We start from the raw sequence: 22,128 nt of genomic DNA, 5'->3' as shown, positions 1-22,128 counted from the left end.
AGATATGAGTATTGCTACTCCAGCTTTCTTTTGATTTCCATTGTCATGGAATATCTTTTTCCATCCCCTCACTTTCGGTCTGTATGTGTCCCTAGATCTCTAGTGGGTCTCTTTTAGACAGCATATATATGGGTCTTGTTTTTGTATCTATTCAGCGAGCCTGTGTCTTTTGGTTGGAGCATTTAATCCATTCACATTTAAGGGAATTATCAATATGTATATTCCTATTACCATTTTCTTAATTGTTTTGGGTTTCTTTTTGTAAGTCCTTTTCTTCTCTTGTGTTTGCCACTTAGAAAACTTCCTTTAGCATTTGTTGTAGAGCTGGTTTGGTGGTGCTGAATTCTCTTAGCTCTTGCTTGTGTGTAAAGCTTTTGATTTCTCCATCGAATCTGAATGAGATTCTTGCCGGGTAGAGTAATGTTGCTTGTAGGTTCTTTCATTTCATCACTTTAAATATGTCATGCCACTCCTTTCTGGCTTGTAGAGTTTCTACTGAGAAATCAGCTGTTAACCTATGGGAGTTCCTTTGTATGTTATTTGTCATTTTTCCCTTGCTGCTTTCAGTAATTTTTCTTTGTCTTTAATTTTTGCCAATTTGATTACTTTGTGTCTCGGCATGTTTCTCCTTGGGTTTATCCTGTATGGGACTCTCTGCACTTCCTGGACTTGGGTGGCTATTTCCTTTCCCATGTTAGGGAAGTTTTCGATTATAATCTCTTCACATATTTTCTCGGGACATTTCTCTGTCTCTTCTCCTTCTGGGACTCCTATAAATGTGGATGTTGTTACGTTTAATGTTGTCCCAGGGGTCTCTTAGACTGTCTTCATTTCTTTTCATTCTTTTTTCTTTAGTCTGTTCCGCAGCAGTGAGTTCCACCATTCTGTCTTCCAAGTCACTTATCCGTTCTTCTGCCTCAGTTATTCTGCTATTGATTCCTCCTAGTCTATTTTTCATTTCCGTTATTGTATTGTTCATCTCTGTTTGTTCTTTAATTCTTCTAGATCTTTGTTAAACATTTCTTGCATCTTCTCGATCTTTGCGTACATTCTTTTCTCAAGGTCCTGGATCATCTTTACTATCATTATTCTGAATTCTTTTTCTGGAAGGTTGTCCATCTCCATTTCAATTAGTTGTTTTTTTCTGGGGTTTTATCTCGTTCCTTCATCTGGTACATAGCTCTCTGCCTTTTCATCTTGTCTATCTTTCTGTGAATGTGGTTTTTGTTCCACAGGCTGCAGGATTGTAGTTCTTCTTGCTTCTGCTGTCTGCCCTCTGGTGGATGAGGCTATTTAAGAGGCTTGAGCAAGTTTCCTGATGGGAGGGACAGGTGGTGGATAGAGCTGGTTGTTGCTCTGGTGGGCAGAGGTCAGTAAAACTTTAATCCGCTTGTCTGCTGATGCGTGGGCCTGAGTTCCCTCCCTGTTGGTTGTTTGCCCTGAGGTGACCCAACAGTGGTGCCTACCCAGGCTCTTTGGTGGGGCTAATGGTGGACTCTGGGAGGGCTCACTCCAAGGAGTACTTCCCAGAACTTCTGCCAGTGTCCTTGTCCTGAGGGTTAGACACAGCTACCCCCCGCCTCTGCAGGAGACCCTCCAACAGTAGCAGGTAGGTCTGGTTCAGTCTCCTATGGGGTCACTACTCCTTCTCCTGGGTCCTGATGCACACACTACTTTGTGCGTGCCCTCCAAGAGTGGAGTCTCTGTTTCCCCAAGTCCTGTAGAAGTCCTGCAATCAAATCCCGCTAGCCTTCAAAGTCTGATTCTCTAGGAATTCCTCCTCTCGTTGCCAAACCCCCAGGTTGGGAAACCTGACGTGGGGCTCAGAACCTTCACTCCAGTGGGTGGACTTCTGTGGTATAAGTGTTCTCCAGTTTGTGAATCACCCACCCAGCAGTTATGGGATTTGATTTTATTGTGATTGTGCCCCTCCTACCATCTCATTGTGGCTTCTCCTTTGTCTTTGGATGTGGGGTATTTTTTTTGGTGAGTTCCAGTGTCTTCCTTTCGATGATTGTTTAGCAGTTAGCTGTGATTCTGGTGCTCTCACAAGAGGGCGTGAGAGCATGTCCTTCTACTTTGCCATCTTGAACCAATCTCTCCTTAGCTTTCTTCTCCTCGTTCTCTCAAAGGACATCAGTTACTTGCTAGGGGCTAATATAAGGATCTGGGCCCCCACAGTGATCCACTCTCCAAATGGCCAGTGAGCACTGACAGCCACAGCAGTCAAAGTTTTGAGGCAGGGGAATCCATGGTGTAGGTGAGGGACCCCAGGGTCTGGTCTCAGTGATTTCATTTACAGTAAGATCTTGGGCAAGTTATTCCATTGGGTTGCTGTGCATGGTGTGAAAAATACCAGGTTTGAAGAGTTCTAGATTCAGTGGTACTATAAGCCAGGGCATAAATCAGACAATGATAAATGCTAGAAGAAAAATAAATAAGGGGAAGGAGAATAATGAGTAACTGAATAGGGGTGACATTTCATCAAATAACATGAGTTTTAATTTGACCTCTGCTGATGATTTTTACAGTTCTAAGAGACTGATTTACTCTTCTCTGACCATTTATAAAATACAGAAAATTTTATGTGACAAGCTGTGATAACTTATATAAGGCACTTAAAAATTCTTAGCAGAAAGACGAGGGAACAAATAGATTGTGAATACTGTACATGTGTTTATTAAATTAATACTCATCTGTAATATATGCATAAATACTTATTGCATTTCTATTTTATTGATTACTGTACTTAACTAGCACATTGATGGCCCCACAGAGAAGAACTTCAGAAAAGTTTTGATCTCATTTAAAATGTAGAACTCTTCTACATAGATCAGATAATGTAAGACTTACATGATTCAATAACAAGATTTAGTGGTAAAACAGGAAGAGCTCTAGAGAAGAGACAGGGAAAATAATAGGGAACAAATATTAGGGAAAATCTTGTTGAAAAAAGGTAGAAGAGGCCTCTTTGAAAGAGAGAAGGCATAAAAGAATCCCAAGTGATCAAAGGTATCAGGAAAAGTCTTAGTGACCATGAAAAAGATGTGTTGTTCAAAAGAAAGTGGGATCCAACCCACTGAAGGTTGGTGTGTGTCGAGGAAAGTCAAGATGTGAAGTTGGAAAGGAGAACAGAGGCAGGTTGTAGAAGACCGAATTAGATTTACTCATATACAGTAGGACACAGGTTTTAGTTTTCAAACATAAAGATGAGTAGTGAGTTTCATGGTATAATGGAGTGAGTGGACTTTGAATCAGCAGATCTGGTTTGGACACCTATCTTGGCCACAAAGCAGCCAAGTGACCTTAATCTCTCCAGATACTTAATCTCTGCAAGCCTTCCTTGGTTATAACATCTTTGAGTTGTTCTGTGGCAAAAACGATATAACATATGGTAAAGTGCTCTATGCTTTGTGAACTGTATTTCAGCTACAGCTACATTATTTGTTGTCTATAGTGATTATAAGTTCCTGTAGGAAAGGCACTACATAGTGCATATGGTCAGAATCTGGTAAATGTTTTAACCTGGTGTATTGAAAGCATTCTTTCTTAGAAGTTCAATTATGTTGCAACATGTGGAAAGTATTTAGGTCATGATGAAGGAAAACTTACTAATACAAATTTCTGATTATTATTATGGAGGATTTGTTGATACATTTACTGATAATTGTTTTTAGTTGCTTCACTGTGTCATTAAACATCATAGATATTTTTTTAAGCAATCATTCACTTTTTTCATTCTACACAGATTTTTCAAGTAACTGCAATTTACCAGGCACAATTTTAAATATAAAGGATATAGCAATAAACAAGGAAAACAGTTTTCCTGCATTTAGGAAGCTTATGTTCTAGTGGTATGAGACAGAAAAGGCATTTAATGATTGTTCTAATGTCTCGATGCATGTGAAAGACCAAGTGAACAATGCAGGGTGGGTGAGAGGGAAGAAGATGTGACCTCATTTTGGAGAGTACAAAAGTGGGCAAGTTAGTAATATGTAATAGAATTTGTAATAGGCAACATGGAGTACCCATTTAGTAATGCATCTTAAAAAGGAATTGCTCAACACAGTTACCAGTGTTTCTTCAGCCGTGTTCAGCTGCCTGAGTGAAGGAAAGCTGTAGGAAAATAATTAGCATTGATTAAGGTCAGGGCTTTTCCAGAAGAGTACAAGAAAGGGAGAGAAAAACAGAGTCAAGGGTGTTTTCAGTGGAGTGCTTATGTAATAACAAAGTGTGGAATCTAGGGTGGGGTGGGATGGAAGTGAGGTTTCATAAAAGGGATGATATAGTGAAAAAGTGATTGGGAAAGTGGATTGGCAATCTTGATTGAGTTTGAAGAATTTTTAGTAAGATGAACTTTCACTTTTAGTAAAGTAGGTGAACTAGAAGGTTAGGAGAAGTGACCAGAAATTAATGTTTGAAGATGAGAATGTGCAGGTATTGATGATGATATCATCAGGGGCATGAACAGAAGAGTTAGTAATTGATGCAAGATGCAGGAAAAGGTCATCGGAGGTGAGGAGGTACAGTAATTCAGAGTCCAGTGCCTTGGATGGAATAACCATGTGGATGCCCAAACCACCAAAGGGGTTGCTAGGGTAGGAAGAGAAAGGATTACAGTGAGGGATGTTCTATGGTCATTAAATAATGAAATGTTGGTGGATTGGCTAGGTAGAGCCAGCCTCCACCGGCAAAGAATGTGAAGGAAAATTTCTAAGAAGAGATTGGAGATGAGAGACAGTGTGTTCCTTTAGGTACAGTTGTGGAAAGATTAGAGGATAGAAAAGAAAGAGAAATTGAATAAGGTTATGCACAGCTTGTATGCTGTGGTCCAGGTGTGATGGAAGACATGCAGGGGGGATTGAGGGTGCTAGTTTCTTGTGGTGCGACAGGCATGTTAGATATAATGGGTTCAGCTGGGATAGTCTCTTGGTGAAAGGTAGGTAACTGCTGTAAATTGAAATGCGTGCTGCCACTAGGATACTAGTCTTCTCTGAAGCTCCTGGGTGGTAGTGGCCAAGGAGTGCAAGAATGCCAGCTCAGGCATCTGCTGTCCTGTGAGCAAGAGGTTCTGAGATGTGGAGCTGTGTTTGGCCCAGCTCAGGGCACATCTCACAGCCAGCAGATCAGCCCTACCTGTTCTATTTGACAGCTCTGTGCTGAGTCTCCTAGAACAAAAGACTTTCAGAAATCTTAAACCTGGGCGCTCAGACTTAAAAAGAATAACTATAGTTGTGTATTGAGGAAAAAAAGAAAGACTAGGGGGTTGGCAGAGGGGCTTGCTTTTGGACACAGTGCCAAGATGCTTTGCGTGCTGGGAGAAACCTTTTCTGTTTCACCTGTAGACTGCTGTAACTGAGAATAAGGATACAGTGGTGTTATAGAAGACTAGCCTTTTGTCATAGGGAAAATAAAGCAATGACATGTAGTTAGCTTTTCATTATTTGGTATGAAATGGAAATAAGGCAAGCTTTGTTGAAATTACACTGACTTCTGCGTGCAATTAAAAAATGTTTAAAAATGTGAATGTTCAAGGATAGATGATAGCAAATGAAAATTAATTCAGGAATGAGGTGGTTCTTTTAAACTTAATTCTGTAGGTAAAATCTACATTTTGTAAGAGTTTGAACTTATGAAAATGTAGAGCTACCCTCCTTTTTAAGTCACTTTAAATAGGTAAAATTACAGTATAGTATTGCAGAAAGTGGAACAGAGTAGCTTAGGATTCCAGGAAGAACAAGCAGAGTAATTTGAAATATTATTCAGCCCTCTCTTATGATATGTCTTGAAAAATCAGTGCTGGTAAACATCAGTATTGAACAGAAAGTAATTTAATCCTCAAACCAGTGTACTTGTTAATATTTCCAAATTTTCATAAATTTTTACAAAGGGCTTTATTAAAGATGGAAAATATTTCTGCATATAAATTATTTTTAACTCTAATCTTTAAAAAATCAATACTTTTGATCAAATAATACACTTGGCTGCTCAAATTGTGTTTGCTTCTTTTTTTCTTGCTACATTTATTGACTTGAGGGCTAGCAGGGTTATTGCAGAGGCATCTTTTCTACCTTGATGCCCTCAAACAGTACTATGCTAGAATTACCCCTCAAAGATCTGAAAACTGCCTTTACATTTTACTTCTTGCATGAAACGTTTCCCTTTCAATTTCCTCTCACTGTGCTGCTGCAACCTGCCATCCACCTCGCTTCCAGCTTAACCCATCTTAGTTTTGCCTGTCCTTTAAATCTGTCCATCAAGGAACTTATCCAGTGAAATTTATCTTGAATGTCTTAAGATATCTGAAAAGTGCTGTAGCTGAGTGAGAGATTACATATCCTCTGAGTCTCTATGGCCCATTACCACATAAATGTTTTCGGAATATATAATCCCTTTTTTCTCTACCTATCCTAGGTAGGTATTTTCAAGTATAAACACTCTAGGATTATTCCTTTATTTTTCCCATGCTTATTATTTCCAATGAACAAAGTGATACCTTATTTTTTATTAATACTAAAGAACAGACTTAGTACCCATGTGCATAATACTCTAAGGAAATGGATATAAAAGAAAAGAGAATGCTAATTTATAATCCAGTTGAGAAGAAGTGAAATAAATGTGTTTGCTCATTCAGGAAACATTTATTAAGACTTTACTCTGTGTGACCACTGTTCTACGTGCTAAAACACAAAGATAAATGGAAATTATGTATGTATCCCCACCTCATACAATAAATTGGGTGTAAATATATGTGGGAAACTCTAAATATTATAAAATTCCACACTTGCCAACTCAAGTTATTAGTTAGGAGCCTTCCACTTTTATTAATTTATTTTTTAACATGTGCTGTAGCTTTCCCTTTGTCTGCACTCTGATTTGAGGGCTCTGTAACTGGCAGAGCTCTAAAGTGCTGTTGAGTGTATGCGTAATTTGCTAACTGCGATCTGAGAAGAAACGAACCTCCCAGTGGATAGAAACATGCATGTCATGACAATTCCTGTGTAACCCCATTAAACTTCCTCTCTAGGTGTTATGGCTTTGGAATGTTCCACTTTAATCAGGTCACAATCTCTAACCTGTGGGCTGTGCAAGGTTAAGGTATTTGAACTTTTTTATAAGAATAAATGGATTCCCATTGTGGGATCAATTATGGAAGTGAAAAGCATTATCATGGTGTTATATATCAGGTACAAACTTGTGGAGATTGTGATGAGATGGCACTAGAATGTCTCAGAGTTTTATATTAGGTGACTTTTTTGCTTTCAAGTCAATAAACAAAGTAGAATTGAAACACTAACATTTGCTTGCTGCTTCCCAAATCTGAACAGCCCTGGGTAAATACCAGGTGATATTTAGGTAGTTAATGACCAGGAGCTTCAGTCTATATGGTGCCACTTATGCTGTTCTCATTGTCCCCTCCAGTCTGTGGATCCCTTGGCCTCAATTCTATGTCTGTTTTGTATCTGCAGGTTAAAAAGGGTTGGAGAGTTATTGACTCTTAAGAATTTCGACCACCTGGGAAACAAAGACCTGCTCCTGTTTGGTCTTTCCCTCTTTTCCCTGTTAAAAACCAAACACACACCTCCCTCCTTCCCCCAATGCTAAACAAATGATAAGAATGCTCATTTAGTTTGTATAGTCTTTTAAAAAGATTAAAGACAGAGCATAAATATAAAACAAAAGGAAAGGTAATAGATAATAGTGTAAAAAAAGCATGGAGTCAGGTAGTAAATAGGGTAGAGGGAGGGGAGAAGAAGAGAAAAATTATAATATAAAATCAAAGTTAAGGTAAGCTCCTGCAACTGAGAAGAAAATTAGCTCTGAGATTCTGGTGAACAAAGCAAAAAACAGAAGCACAGTGGATTCTTAACGGATTGTCAAGGGAAACAAGATTTTTCCTAGCTCTAAATTATTAGAGGAATTTATCACGTGGGCCTTAATATAGGGGTCATTGAACAATATAATGGATGGAGATAGCATTACCAATTTTATTAAAAGTCCTATTGGCACTTCTTCGATCTTTCTTAGATAAATTATACTTAATATGTAAAAGCTGCAGCTGGCATTCAAACTATTATTGCTACAATTTTTAAAAGTCTGTGACAATATTTTCAAATACTTTAACTCTCTGCTACCCACTACTTCCACCCCCTAGTTCCGTACTTCATTACCGGTAGTATTCCAACTATTCACTAAAATAGTTAATTCAGTCATTAATAGTACACGTTTCCCACACTATAGGAATAATCCTAAAAAGTTACATGCAAATTCTAGAATCTTAAATTGGGACATCCATGGTTAGTTATTCCAGTAGATCTCAAACCTAGCTGTTTACCACCGTTTCCTGGCAAGCTTTGTAAAAATCAGATTCCCACATCCACAGATTCCCACCTCCAGCTCCCAAGAGATTCTTATTTAGTAGTTCTGGGTATATGCGGAGAAATCTGCTTTTAGTTTTTTGTTTTTATTTTTTCAAAGAAATTCTCCTATGTAGTCAGACATTTAGGAATCACTAATCTGATCCATTCTCCCATTTAATACAGGAATCTTCAAGTCACACTGCTAAGAGTCAGTGGCCAGACTGTGTTGAGGGATACCCTGACTTCATGTCAAAGGATGTTCCATTACTGGAAACTTCTATTTGTCAAATCATATTTTTCTACGAACACAATGACTTTAAGGGTATTTCATTTCAGTTCTGCTTAAACTTACACTATTAGCAGCTGCTAACCCTTCTAAATTTCTGTTTCTGTAGTCTACATATCAAATATTTAATGATCTTGAGAAAACATGTAAATTCATCAGGGGAACTCTATTAAAGTAATTCCTTAGGGGATTCTTTTGTAAGCAAATTCATGACATATGGCTATTCATCTTTAAAGTGTATATATTGTAAGTTAGAATGTATTTAATTAAAGTTGTCAAGTTTTAGATATCATCTGTTTCTCATACTAAAAAATTCTGAGCATCTTTATATCAGCAATACTGTCAATTTGATATCTTCATCGAAGGTAAATCTTAATTATTTCCATTGTTTTTGTAACATAATTTGGAGTAAGTTATTTATAGTAATTGTTGCTATTTTGAAGGCTTCTCTAAAAATTCTGCCTCTAGGAAATGACTTTCATTTCACTACTTACAGCTCAGATGTTTAGGATGTGACCTGAATTAAAGATCTTAAAGTGTTTAACATGAATAATAAATGACTAGAATAATTTATGAGTTATACATTTCAAATTAAGTGAATAACAAAAAATAGAATTTCACATTAAACCATTTAATATATTCTCCTAAGAAAGATTCATTAGATGTGTATGAGTCCCATGTGGTAAACAGGGCTATATGAAACGGCATGAAAATAAACTTAAGGCAGAGAAAAACAGATTAATTAGATCTGTCATATTTCTCAAGGGGGAAGAAGCATACAAAAGAGCAATCACGTTGTAAGTGAGCATTAGGAAGACTAGTTGACTATGGAACTATTTTCTCCATTCTTCACATTTTTAAATACACATTGATTGGCTTTCATTATAAGCGGTCTTCGGGAGAATTTAGGAAATGACTAGACGAGGCCTCTCAGTCAGGGATGTCAAAGCACGTGGAGCTGGAAGCAATGTAATTTCTTCACACAGGCTGGTATTTGGAGATTCTTTCATCAGTGCAGAGAACAGAGGTTAAAAAGCTGCCTCATTCCAGGGGACTCCGGAATCAGGAAGCAGACTCGGCACCGGGTCATCATTCAGCTGCCAGCCAATGGAGGCAAGGACTGCACGGATCCTCTCTATGAAGAGAAGGCCTGCAAGGCCCCTCAAGTGTGCCAGAGCTACAGGTAATGGAGTGAAGGAAAAGCCTTCTGAGCGATGCACTAAGCAAAATACTTCAGGTTCATGGTCCTTCCGACAATGAGAAAAGGAAGCCAACACTGCCCGCAGACTCAGTGGAGTTGAGGATGTTTATGACTGCAGGTCCCATCTCTTGCCTGTTTTAAAGAGCTGCTTTGCTACTGAAATCATCTCCAGGGACACAAATACTTGTGTAATCTTCCAAGCTGTATTATAAGCTTTAGGAGCTTGAAGAGTTTCTTATGTTGATATAATCTATAGAAAATGCAGAAAAGTGATTAATAATTATGAAGCATATGCTTTTGGAAGCAATTCTTTTTCACTTAACAGGAATAGCCTAAGCATTCCTCCCCTGGCTCCAGCGAGCACCTGTTCCTCATAAATGCTGGTATTCTGGGTCTCACGAAATGACATCTTTGTCTCAGTGATGTTAGTAAGATGTCTGTTTTGTTCATTTGTGGCCACCTCAAGGAAAATTAAGATTATTGAAGCTATATGTCATCATCTTGATTATTAGAAAAATTTTTTTTCATAACTATGAAAAAAATACCTAATTGAAACTTGATGTGGTGAATAATTGCAGTCCTGACAACAAATGAAATATTATGGCATCAATTGATGGAAGGTGTGATCCCCAAATAATAACTTAAGATGAAATTGATGGCAAATTTGTCATCTAAATTTATCTGTGTTTAATTCTGAGATGACAGGCAGTATAATTACATGCTTTCATGATGAACATTAACTGTTAGCCCAAACTTGTTTATTTGGGGGATTTGTTTTTGTGAAGTGTATTATAAATTGCAGCTTCTGAGTTACCCCTACAATGCTAATCAAAAGAGCACTGTACAAAAGGCTCATGAGTTGAATGCAATTTTATAACTTGAATGTAAAATAAATATACCTTTCTAAAGTGGAACACATCACTTCTGGTACTATCTGGATACATCTGCTGGCAGTCCTAATCATTAAAAAGGCTAAATGTGGGACTTCCCTGGCGGTCCAGTGGTTAAGATTCTGTGCTTCCACTGCAGGGGGCACGGGTTCAATCCCTGGTTGGGGAGCTAAGATCCCGCATGCCTCATGGTGCAGCCTTAAAAAAAAAGGAAATAAAAATAAATTAAAAGGCTAAATGCTATTAGCAGAGTCCATTCCTTTAGAACTTGACAGTGATCGCCTCTTGTCTCCACTGCAACAGGAAGTACTTTTATATTTCGTGCTGCTTTTTATAATTCCTTGATGAAGATCTAAATTAAATTTAGATAGGACTTTTTAAAAAATAGATCTTTATTGGAGTATAATTGCTTCACAGTACTGTGTTAGTTTCTGTTGTACACCAAAGTGAATCAGCCATATGCATACATATGTCCCCATATCCCCTCCCTCTTGAGCCTCCCTCCCATCCTCCCTATCCCACCCCTCTAGGTGGTCACAAAGCACCGAGCTGATCTCCCAGTGCTATGCTGCTGCTTCCCACTAGCTAACTATTTTATATTCGGTAGTATATATATGTCCATGCTCCTCTCACTTCGCCCCAGCTTCCCCTCCCACGCCATGTCCTCAAGTCCATTCTCTATGTCTACATCTTTATTCCTGCCCGGCAACTAAGTTCATCAGCATTGTCAAATAATTTCCTGTTTGCAGTGGTCAAAGTCACGCTTCCTTGGCATTGTGTCTCTGTGATTTACTAGTATGTTTGCTTCTTCTCTATGAGGCTTCTGTTCTTTCCATATAGGTGGAAGACTCACAAATGGCGCAGGTGCCAGTTAGTCCCTTGGAGTGTGCAACAGGACAGCCCTGGAGCGCAGGAGGGCTGTGGGCCCGGACGCCAGGCAAGAGGTGGGAGGCCCCATTCCACAGTTGATTTGCTTTGCATTTCTCCAACAGCACTAACTTAACCACTAGCTTGAAGAGTTTGTCATTTTGAAGCTATGCTAGGCAAACAGAGCAAAGCAGGTAAGAGTCTGCTACCACCCATTCTACCTTACACCAGGACCCAGAAACCTGACTTTTTAAATTGGGTCCTTAGTTCTTTGACATTAGTTCATAACTCCTCTGGTTAAACTTTCCCCTCATTCATATCTAGAAGATGATCAGACCAAGCTCTTGAAAGTGTTGTGACATAGTTGTACACTGCAACTTGTTTTTGTTGTTGTTCTTGTAATTAGTTTTTGGCTCATGGGATTCCATAACACTTTGCTTGTCACCTTAACAATCAATAAGATCCTTACATCATTGCCCGTATGCATTATATACGTGCATGCATAAAATGTAATATAATTGGTTAACTTTCCCAGAAATTCTCAGTAACGACATCCTTGTCATTGTCATGGCGACCCCCAATTCTGTTCATATTTAGTACTGATTTTTAAATGGCAGATTTATGTACTCTAAACCTGCCATATGTGGATTGCAATCTGTCGACGCTACTAGATAACATGGTTTCTTGCAGAAATGAGTGATGGAAATGTTTCCAACTTGCCATGATTATTTACTAGATATTATGGATAGTACCTACATTCCAAGCTTTGGAACATGTTACTTATACATGTAGCAAATTCGATCTCTAAAGAGTACATGATTCTTTTTACTCATGTTGAGTTTTAGAATGTAATTCTTGCTACATATCTAAAATGTAGCTGAATATGTAATTGAATACACAGCCACCTTTTTAAATTCATAAAAACATGCTTTGCACCCTCATTTGTAGTTACGTATTGGATGATGTTGTAGAACTCTGAACACACAGAATTAGATTCCAGTTTTTGCTGATTTGATCCGGGACCCTTTTTCTTTACAGTGAAAAGATTGCTTTTTTAAAATTTGTGAAAAATAGCTTCTTTTTTAAAAAATCTTCCATTATGATAGTCATTTTAGGAATCTTCATTTGAAACATAACATTTATTTTACAATTAATATTAACTATCTAGTGATTTTTAGGATTTTATTTTATATGCTTATTTTTCATTATGTATCCTCCACCATCAGCATCTGCTAAAATATAACTGTCTCCCTTTACAGTTATAAAGACTTAGGTATTTAGAATTAAAAGTCATTCTCCCCATTTGAAACCATTCATGGAGAAATTGAAGGATATAAGACTTTCTTGTCATGTCTTGCTAATTCCTCCTTGAATCAAGCATACATTTGCATACAATTTGGACCCTACATAAAGTTTATGATGAAAGCAGGTGTGAGTTTGGGAATCAAGAAACGTAAGTTTTAGTCCCAGTTCTTTCACTAATACAATGTGAGTTTTATTCATCCCTTTACCTTTTTGGGTATCAGTTTATTTAGATGGGGAAAAAAAGAAAAGAGGGCTGGACCAAATGATCTTTCCAATTTTCCTATTCTACAGTCTATGCACAGGTGATATCCAGGGAGCTAAGTGTGACATGAAGTTAGGTAAAAAGATGAAAACCGTATTTTTGTAGAATACCACTGGAGGAAATCTGAGATGTGGTGGAAGCTGCACAAGTGTGAAAACAGCTTTAGTTTCAAACTCTGTTACTTAACTGCACAACCTTGGTTTATTTATTTCCTTCCTCTGAGGCTGAGAACATAATGATCCTTTCAGCGCTTTGCACATATTAAATCTTCATTAAATGTTAATTCCTTTCCCCTTCCTGTTAGATCATGGCCTCAGTGAATGTATGCATAGATCACTGTAGGCATAAAAGGAACAATATTAACACGGGTCTTTTGTTTTTTGACACAATCTGTATAAAAAAATTTCTTTCTGTGATTACCAGTGATCTTTTCATTTCCAAATTTGAAAACCTCTGCGTATTCCTCATCCTAGGTGACTACTTTGTAATATCTACCCACCTCCACTGTGACAGGGATCTTCGGCTTCCTCAGTGCCACTTTCTCCTGCCTTTTTGATGGTTCCCGTTCTTGGTTTCCTATTACTGGTGCCTCTTCCTCTGCCTGTAACTAAGTAATGCTTCCTCATCTTGCCATATTTGTCAGACTACTTTTTCTATCAGCAATCTTATGGGATATCTGGGAAGAGAAAGTGGCATTATAACAAGTAATATATGCATAAATATACTCAGAAGAACTCCTTTAACTTCTATATGAAGATAATCTTTGTTACCTTGATAAAGATTTTTTTCTTAGAGCCTATATTTCTATGGAAACATGAAAAGGGGAGAATTAAGAGAGTAGAAATATCTTTTTTCTTTTTTCTGGTACGTGGGCCTCTCACTGTTGTGGCCTCTCCCGTTGCGGAGCATAGGCTCCCCGGACGCGCAGGCTCAGCGGCCACGGCTCACGGGCCCAGCCGCTCCGCGGCATGTGGGATCTTCCCGGACCGGGGCACGAATCCGTGTCCCCTTCATCGGAAGGTGGACTCTCAACCACTGCGCCACCAGGGAAGCCCCGGAAATATCTTTACTAATGGCAAAAAGGCAAAAAATTCTTTTTTTTGATGGTCATGGCTGTTTTCAGAACTCCGCATAATTGACCTATTAGACTCTTGCTGTTTCCATCTTTGCCCTTATCCAGTCAGAGACTTTAAAAATGCCGACTTCTGCAGCTTTTTAATAATTAAAATAATTGTGTAGTAAGGATTAATATCAGTCAGCAAATACTGTGGAGAAGCTACCCCCTTCCTCTCTAATACTTCAGACTTTCTAATTTCAGGCACTCACGTAACTATGACTGCATTCAGAAGACTGTGTAGAAAGAGCCGTAAGTGTCAGGAAGGAATGAAGATGTTCAACCCAGGGTATTTAATTTGATTAGGAAATGAGATCACTGGTAATATAACCCAACAAGTATGCGTTAAAGACTGAAACCAATCCGTTGCAAAAGCAGTCATTTGAAGCTAAAGAGCTTAAGAAAGATCTAAAGGATGAGCTGGGACTTGACTTGTACTGTAATGTTAGAATAAGTAGAAAAGAGAAAAGAATACAAAATGAGAGCGGTTCTGTAAGTTAAGCATTTGAGGTAGGAAAAACAAAAACATTAAATGTGTTCACAGAAAAGCGGGTAGATTGAAGCTCTGAAGATGTGAGCTGGAGCCTAGGGTAATTTTGTAGAGGACTATAAATGTCAGGATCAGTATTTTCGACCTTGTTCAATAAGTGGTAGGAGCAAGGACCTGATGAAAGCAGTGCTTTATCTGTCAGCGTGTACAGAATAAGTTAGAAAGATAAGACACATGGGTCTGGATGCCAGCCGGAACGCTGCTGTAGCAATGCAAGGTTGAAGTAATAAGGGCTCAGATTGGAACCACTGTAGTTGGAATGGGTAAAAATAAATGGATTTTCCACATACAATAGAGGAAAATAACTTTAGGACTCAATAGCAGACAACAGCAACAGAGGCAGACCTAACTAAGTCAAAGAGGATCGTATGATTTTTAACTCCAATATTTTCAGCTTGTATAGCACAGGGAATTATTGTTTTAAAGAAGGTTAACAAATACTCTGTGTGAATCTTCTCATAACTGGAAATCTTATGAAATCTTGAAACAGATCAAATTTAGCTTTTGAATTGAGATGTGCTGTAATTGTAAAACACTGCATTTCAAGGCTCAGGAAGAACAGGATTTATCTTGGCTTTCATTCTGATGTGGACTACATTTTGACATGATAATTTAGATTTCTTCAGTTAAATAAAAATATCATATGAACCAAAAAGGAGTTAATTTACTAAGTATGCATAGAAAAGAAATAATGTGTGTCTCATATACTATGCCTCACTCAGCAGAACACTTACAAGGTCACCTTTTATGATTCGTTTTCTCTAAAATGACTTGAACCTTCCCTGTTAGTAGAAAAAAATATAACTCTAAATTTACCTACCAGCTTCTAGCAAGCCATCCTTGTTGTTCTCCTTTTGAGTCACCTGCACCTACTTTTAGCCACCTGTTAAAAAGTGGCCATTATAGACAGACTTTCATTTTTACTCTTAGTACTATTAATAGCATAATTGTTCCAAGTGTAGGAACTATCCCTGGTGATGCATTTCAAAGGAGCTGGGAAGCAGTTATGTTTCCAGAGCCTCTTTAATGAGTCACTAATGGTAACTGCTTACCATCTCAGCACTGGCACTCGCAGTAAAGCAAATTATTGAGAATCAGCCTTACTCACAACTGGGTTAGAATAACCCAGGCATAAGAAGATAGGAAGATTCTGCTACCATCAAGTAAATGCAATCTTGACCAAGTCTACATTCTATGTATTTCAAAGCTATGTGAAAGTGCTTTCTGTGGAAATGCTTTACACTAGAACACAATAGGAAGTTAGAAGTAGTAAAGAATTTTAGCAAGGCTTTGAATATCGAGGATGGTGTGTTCCAGGAAATTTTATCTAACGGTATAAGAATGAAAAAGAGAGAGGAGAAAGAGGTATTTTAAAGACGGAATTAACAGGATTTTGCAATTTTAAAACTTAAATCATTCTTGAATCTCACAGGGAAATTTTAGAGGGCTTTTGAAATAGGAATCTTTCCTTATTGTCAATAAAAGAAATGCAAATAACGTGAAGTTATGTCCACAATCTATTTAATTTTTAAGTGTATAAACAGGGTCTGTTTGCTTCATGCTATTCAAGTCACTTGTGTATAAACTTTTAATGGAACTGTAACCTCTGCTGTCTCTTCTCTCTGCTCACATTTCTACAATTCAGATGGCATTTAGAGGGCTAAGTTATTGATTGGTCAGTGACTATGTCACTGAAACATAGCCATACTAGCCGTAGCTAGAGTTCTCATTCCATTCGCATTCAAAATAAAAGAGGTGGCTCATATTAATGACAATTTTGGACAATTTACTTATTTTTCTCTATGACTGCCCTAAAGGACAATGTCACTACTACTTAAAATGTGTGTGTGTGTGTATATATATATATATATATATATATATACACATATATGTATATATATGTGTGTGTGTGTATATAAATCCAGTGTTTATTACTTTGTGACATATTTATACCAGGAATATGATGCAAAAATATCATCGATTAGTTGCTGGGATGTTATAAAAATAATTTCTAATTTACTCTTGCTCAATCTCTGTGTTGATCTTTTTTTTTTTTTTTTTTTTTTTTTTTTTTGTGGTACGCGGGCCTCTCACTGTTGTGGCCTCTCCCGTTGCGGAGCACAGGCTCCGGACGCGCAGGCTCAGCGGCCATGGCTCACGGGCCCAGCCGCTCCGCCGCATGTGGGATCTTCCCGGACCGGGGCACGAACCCGTATCCCCTGCATCGGCAGGCGGATTCTCAACCACTGCGCCACCAGGGAAGCCCTCTGTGTTGATCTTAATGCTATTTCCTGCCAAGTGTACTTTCTATAAATTAGATGGAGCTAGAGTTAATAATCCCCAGGGCCAACCCTACCTATCGTAATCCCCCACCCCCTCTGTATCCTTGCCTGCCAAGGAGTGTCCACTGTAATGTTAACCTGTGACTAAGATTTGACATCAGTCTCTTTATGTGGAAGCCAACATGATTCAAATGTATTCTCAAATCCAGACCACAGAAAAAAGAAAAAAACAAGTTTTATTATATGCCTCACATGGCAGGGACACTCCTGGTCCTGGGAGTCCTCACCTGACACCACTTATTCGTTAAAAAGGTTATTCAAGGAAAGTCTAGGAATAAAAAAGAAAGTTCTAATTTTCCCTCCACCAAAATTAAATCCACATGACTTTGTAGAATGTGAGATATAAGTATTTAACTACAATTTATGCTGTTATTTTTTGCGAGCAAATATGCTTAAATTAAGTAGCTTAAACTGTGCTGACACCTTTTGCATCACTCTTTTGCTTAAATTCTGGTCCAATTTGTTCTTTTTAAAAGATTATATCTTAGAGGCATTATTGAAGTTAGGCCCAGAATATCTGGGCCAGTTTATCTCAGTAACTCACATTAATCTGTTAATTTTCAGAGATTGTTGTATAATAGGAATGAAAATAACGGAAATAGAAAAAGAACTAGGTAAAAAAGAGTCAAAGAGCTTGCTTTAAAAAAATTTTGCACAGACGTGATTTTTAAACTCTTCTTTGGGCTAATATACTTATTAATTACCGTGTAATATTTTTGTACTCTTCATTTATATAAGCTATTATTTAAAACTTCTAGAATTATTTCTACTTTTAAATGGCTTCCTCTAATTTTCTGTGACTATTAGCATTCTAGTTGATTTGGGGATTTGGGTTTTGTTTTATCTCTCTATGAGAGTCCTGTTCATAAAATGATGATTAGCATTTGCTATTTTTTAAATAGCTGATAAAATAAGCTTGACACCGGGATGTCTGTCTTTGTGATGGTTCCTCAATGCCAAGTTAGTTGGTTCGTTGTGATGCAGTTAGTTAACCCTTTCCAGATCCCAGTCAAGGATCTCGCTGACCTTGGTCTAAGCTACTCCATGGGGAGCTGATTATTATTTCCTAGTAAGTCCCCACAGAAGGACTTTTGCATCTATTATGAGCATCAATAAGGCTAGGGATCATTGGTAACTATTTAAGATCAGTAAGAAAGAAAAGTACATTTCTCTCCCTTCTGCCAGAGTTACATTCACAAATTGTAATCAGGAAGTGTAATTTGGCAAACTTGCCAGTGAAAATCTCTTCCACACAGAGAAAGACCAGGATCATTAAATCCACCTAGTAAACAACTGGAGCCCTCTTGCATTATTTATAGGTTTGGTCTTATTTCTAAGCACAATTAGGTCTCTTGGTAACTAGCTCCCACTCACATTAAGCTTTTTCTTTTTTATTTCTACATGATTCATTCTCACGATTGTCATTTTTTTGGTAACACCATAGGAAAAAAAATCACTGCTCTAATCACTCAGTCTGGTGAACATACTCTGTCTCCAGTGCTACCCAGATGCGGTTGCTGTGGGATAAACCGTGCTAATATGGCTCAGTTTAATAAATAAAGTCTCAGAGCTCCTTGAACTCTTTGTTACAAATAATCCAACAGTTTTCCCTGCACTCGGGCCTTGATCTTATTCTGTTTCCTGTAATGAACTTCGTTGTGCACATTTTAGATCTAGTCATTTATTTCACTCTGATTATTCAAACGAAATGACAACATGGTCTTGCATGCCGAAGGGCAATCCACAGACCAATAGAACTCCTTCTTTTTGTGCATCCTGAATAATAAGGGCGTTTCATTCCTCTTCAAGAAAATGAAGATGAGCAACTCCATTCTGAATTCTATTAGATTTATTTCAGAGCTGCATCGGTAGCCTTCCATTTACATACTCATATATGCATAACGCAGATATCCATGTCCTTTTAGCTCAAACCAATGTTATCTATTCCCTTTCATTTCAGGAACGTTTATTAGTCTCCTCTTTAAAACATAGCTCAAAATTCAACTTACATGAAAACATTCTGGAATTAACTCTACTTATTCTACTTATTAATCATTTTTATTTAAATTCATGGGAAGCTGCAAAGATGCACAAAAGTAGAGAGACTGTGGTAATGAATACTAATCGTGTAGTCATCACTCACACAGCTTCAACAGATTTCAACATGTTGTCACGCTTGGTCATCTGCCACTCCTCATACCCTTAAAGAGATTTTGCTGGAGTATTGTAAAGCAACTCCCAGGTAAGATATACATCATCCATAAATACCTAATATTTTTTAAACATAGCAAGAGTATTATTATAACACGAAACAAAATTGAATAATTCCTACCATGGCTAATACTCATACCACGTTTAATTTTCCCCCATTGTCTCAAAAATACCTGTTTACAATCAGTTTGTTCAAATCAGGGTTCATAAACGTCTCCACATTGCATTTGGCTAGAATATTTCTTTAGTCACTTTTAATCTAACAATTTGAGCTTCCTTTTTCAGAGCATTTATTTGTTGGAGAAACTGGCTTTCTTGCTCATCTTTCCAACATTCCCTCAGTATTGATGGGCTGAGCTTGCCTAGCTTAATTTATAAGTAAGTCACAAAGTAGTCATATGAATGTCTCCCAGCCTGTCCGTGACACTTAACTTCTGTGCTTCATAGAAATTAAATAAAATGTAAATAAAACAGATGGATATAATCAGCATAGAGTTAAAGATGGAATTTTACTATAAAGTAATTATTTTGATATATGCCGACCTCATTAAGAAGCTTCCGTGGTCATTTTCATGGTAATTCATCCATAGGGCAACATGGGTTTTGGCCCTTCTTCCTAACAAGGCCTCAGCCCAAAGAAAACTTGCATAATCATTATACACAAGATATGCATCCTGCACCTGTAAATACAAATACAGTTGTCTGGGTATGTGTAGCTTTCTGCTGTGCAAGGAAACCATGCTTAGGATGACGCATCTTTTCTACAGTTAAGACCACCCTGGTTTCAGTGTCTTGAAAATGATTTTTAAGATTTATAAAGTTGAGAGACCAGATGGTTTCCTTTCCAAACATTTATGTTTTCTTCACCCTAATAGCAGGAAGTTCATTTCAGATTACGTTCCTGTGTTTGAATTGTTGTATTTCCTCCAAGTCATAATAGAAACAAGTTGAGATGTGTGATAAACTTCAATATATTGTACAAATGGTACCGTTGCTACTTGTTTGGATCACACTGCATGAGTAATTCACTCAAGGTACTCTGTCTAAATGCTCAGATAAGGGGAGTGACATGCTGAGTGGGTCTGAATACAGATTTTGGAATTTTACACATCGTTTCTTTTCACCTACTTGAGATACTTTTTGAGATTTTACGTACTGCAGGTGTATAGGCTTTAGATTTATGTAAATGGTATAGATTTGCACAGAAGAAATTAGTTTCTGGAATTGTATTGATAGTGGTTTTACTTTATTATATTTTGGTTTTTTGGTGTCCCTTAATGTGACTATGGTTGGTGCAATTATGAAATAAAATTTATAACAGAGAACCTTAGAGAGAAGACCTTAATGGAGAACTTAAGGCAATTTCATTTAGTTTAAAAGATTTATAGTCAAGTCTCTATTTCAGAGAACCAAATTGGAATGCTTAGATAAAAGTAGGCTTATTTCAAAGAACATAAATTTAATTTTGTAGTTTTCTTTCAGTTATAAACCTTGTGACCCTCTTCATAGTTTAGAGTTCTGATGGTGAAATTTCTTATTTTCCAAATTAATCATTCTTGAGGTTCCTACATATTCTTATCAGTAAAAGCCTAATATTTTCCTCTTTATCCATCTTTCCTCTTGAGCATCCTTGGGCAACTTTGCCCACAAATTATCAGAGCTTACCATGTATAAACTGTTTAAGCAAGAGTAGAGAGAATTGCAAAATCACGTCAGCTTATTAATATACTGCATTTTATGGATTCCTCCTATACCAATCCACAGATAACATTCTTCCAAGCTACATGGATGCTCTTTTTTGGTCCACTCCTTGTACTCCATGTTTAAGCTCCCCTTAGTTCATTCGTACATGCTCAGCCTTTGTTTCCCAAAGCTTGGCACAGTGCCAGGGTGATTGGGGTACCAAAGGACCTTCAGTTTTAGTCACAAGTCTCAGGCAAACATATCCTAGTGACTCGAATACTCAGGCTCATAGGCCTTAAGCTTGAATGTGCATAAGGACATCTGAGCAACTTGCAAATAAATGCATTTTCCTTGACCTCACACACAGAGATCTCATTCAGGAGCTCTGGAATGAATCTAAGAATCTTCAACTTTAATAGCATTCCAGGTGTTTCTGATGCCAGTGGACATACCCTACCTACTGCTGCGTGTTTGAATCATCAGGGAACTTTAAAAAGATGTTAATGCCTGGGACCCTGTCCTCAACCAATTAAATCAGAATGTTGAGTCTAGCAAGGGCATAGACATTTTTCCAAAAGCTATCCAGGTGATTATCATCCGCAGGTTGATTTCAGAGCCTCTACCTTAACACTGGTCTGATAACCACAGTGCACCAGACAACTCCTCTCCCAAGTGGTGAGAGTCTCTTTGGAGCACTTAATATTTTTTCCTGTCACATAACCTTCCTGAAGGCTACCACAGTCCACTCAACCAGGTTTTCATATCCGTGAAATTCAGGGACCGCTTTCTAGTCATGCAAATTGGATCTTCCAATGTTGTGCGTTAAATGAAGAGATATCTATAGCTAAGAAATAGGTGAGTTTTCACCTACATTTGCACAATTATGTAACTTTTTCTACAGTAGTTGCGACAAGTTGTGTTCACCTACACAGAGAATGGCTTCCTTTGCTAAAATTGTTAAATCTTTTTACACACCCCAACACACAGTCCTATACTACTGGGTGTTAAGTTTTAGCGTACAGATCCAGAGTCTTGTCCAACCTGGGGCCCTGTGTGC

The 22,128-nt window shown here is 37.8% G+C and overlaps 1 protein-coding gene across 1 annotated transcript in view; it reads left to right on the top strand.

The window, feature by feature from the left end:
- The window catches only part of THSD7A (thrombospondin type 1 domain containing 7A), a 456,022-nt gene that overhangs the window by 377,222 nt on the left and 56,672 nt on the right, over nt 1-22,128 (top strand). The window contains exons 10-11 of the mRNA XM_059074016.2: nt 9,697-9,829; nt 11,578-11,681. Coding sequence (XP_058929999.1) covers nt 9,697-9,829; nt 11,578-11,681 — 237 coding nt within the window. The remainder of the gene's footprint in view (nt 1-9,696; nt 9,830-11,577; nt 11,682-22,128) is intronic.

Source organism: Kogia breviceps, chromosome 9, assembly GCF_026419965.1.
Source record: "Kogia breviceps isolate mKogBre1 chromosome 9, mKogBre1 haplotype 1, whole genome shotgun sequence".
NCBI classification, from domain to species: domain Eukaryota; kingdom Metazoa; phylum Chordata; class Mammalia; order Artiodactyla; family Physeteridae; genus Kogia; species Kogia breviceps.
The sequence above is the reverse complement of the archived record's forward strand: the minus strand, read 5'-3'. Positions and strand labels throughout refer to the sequence as shown.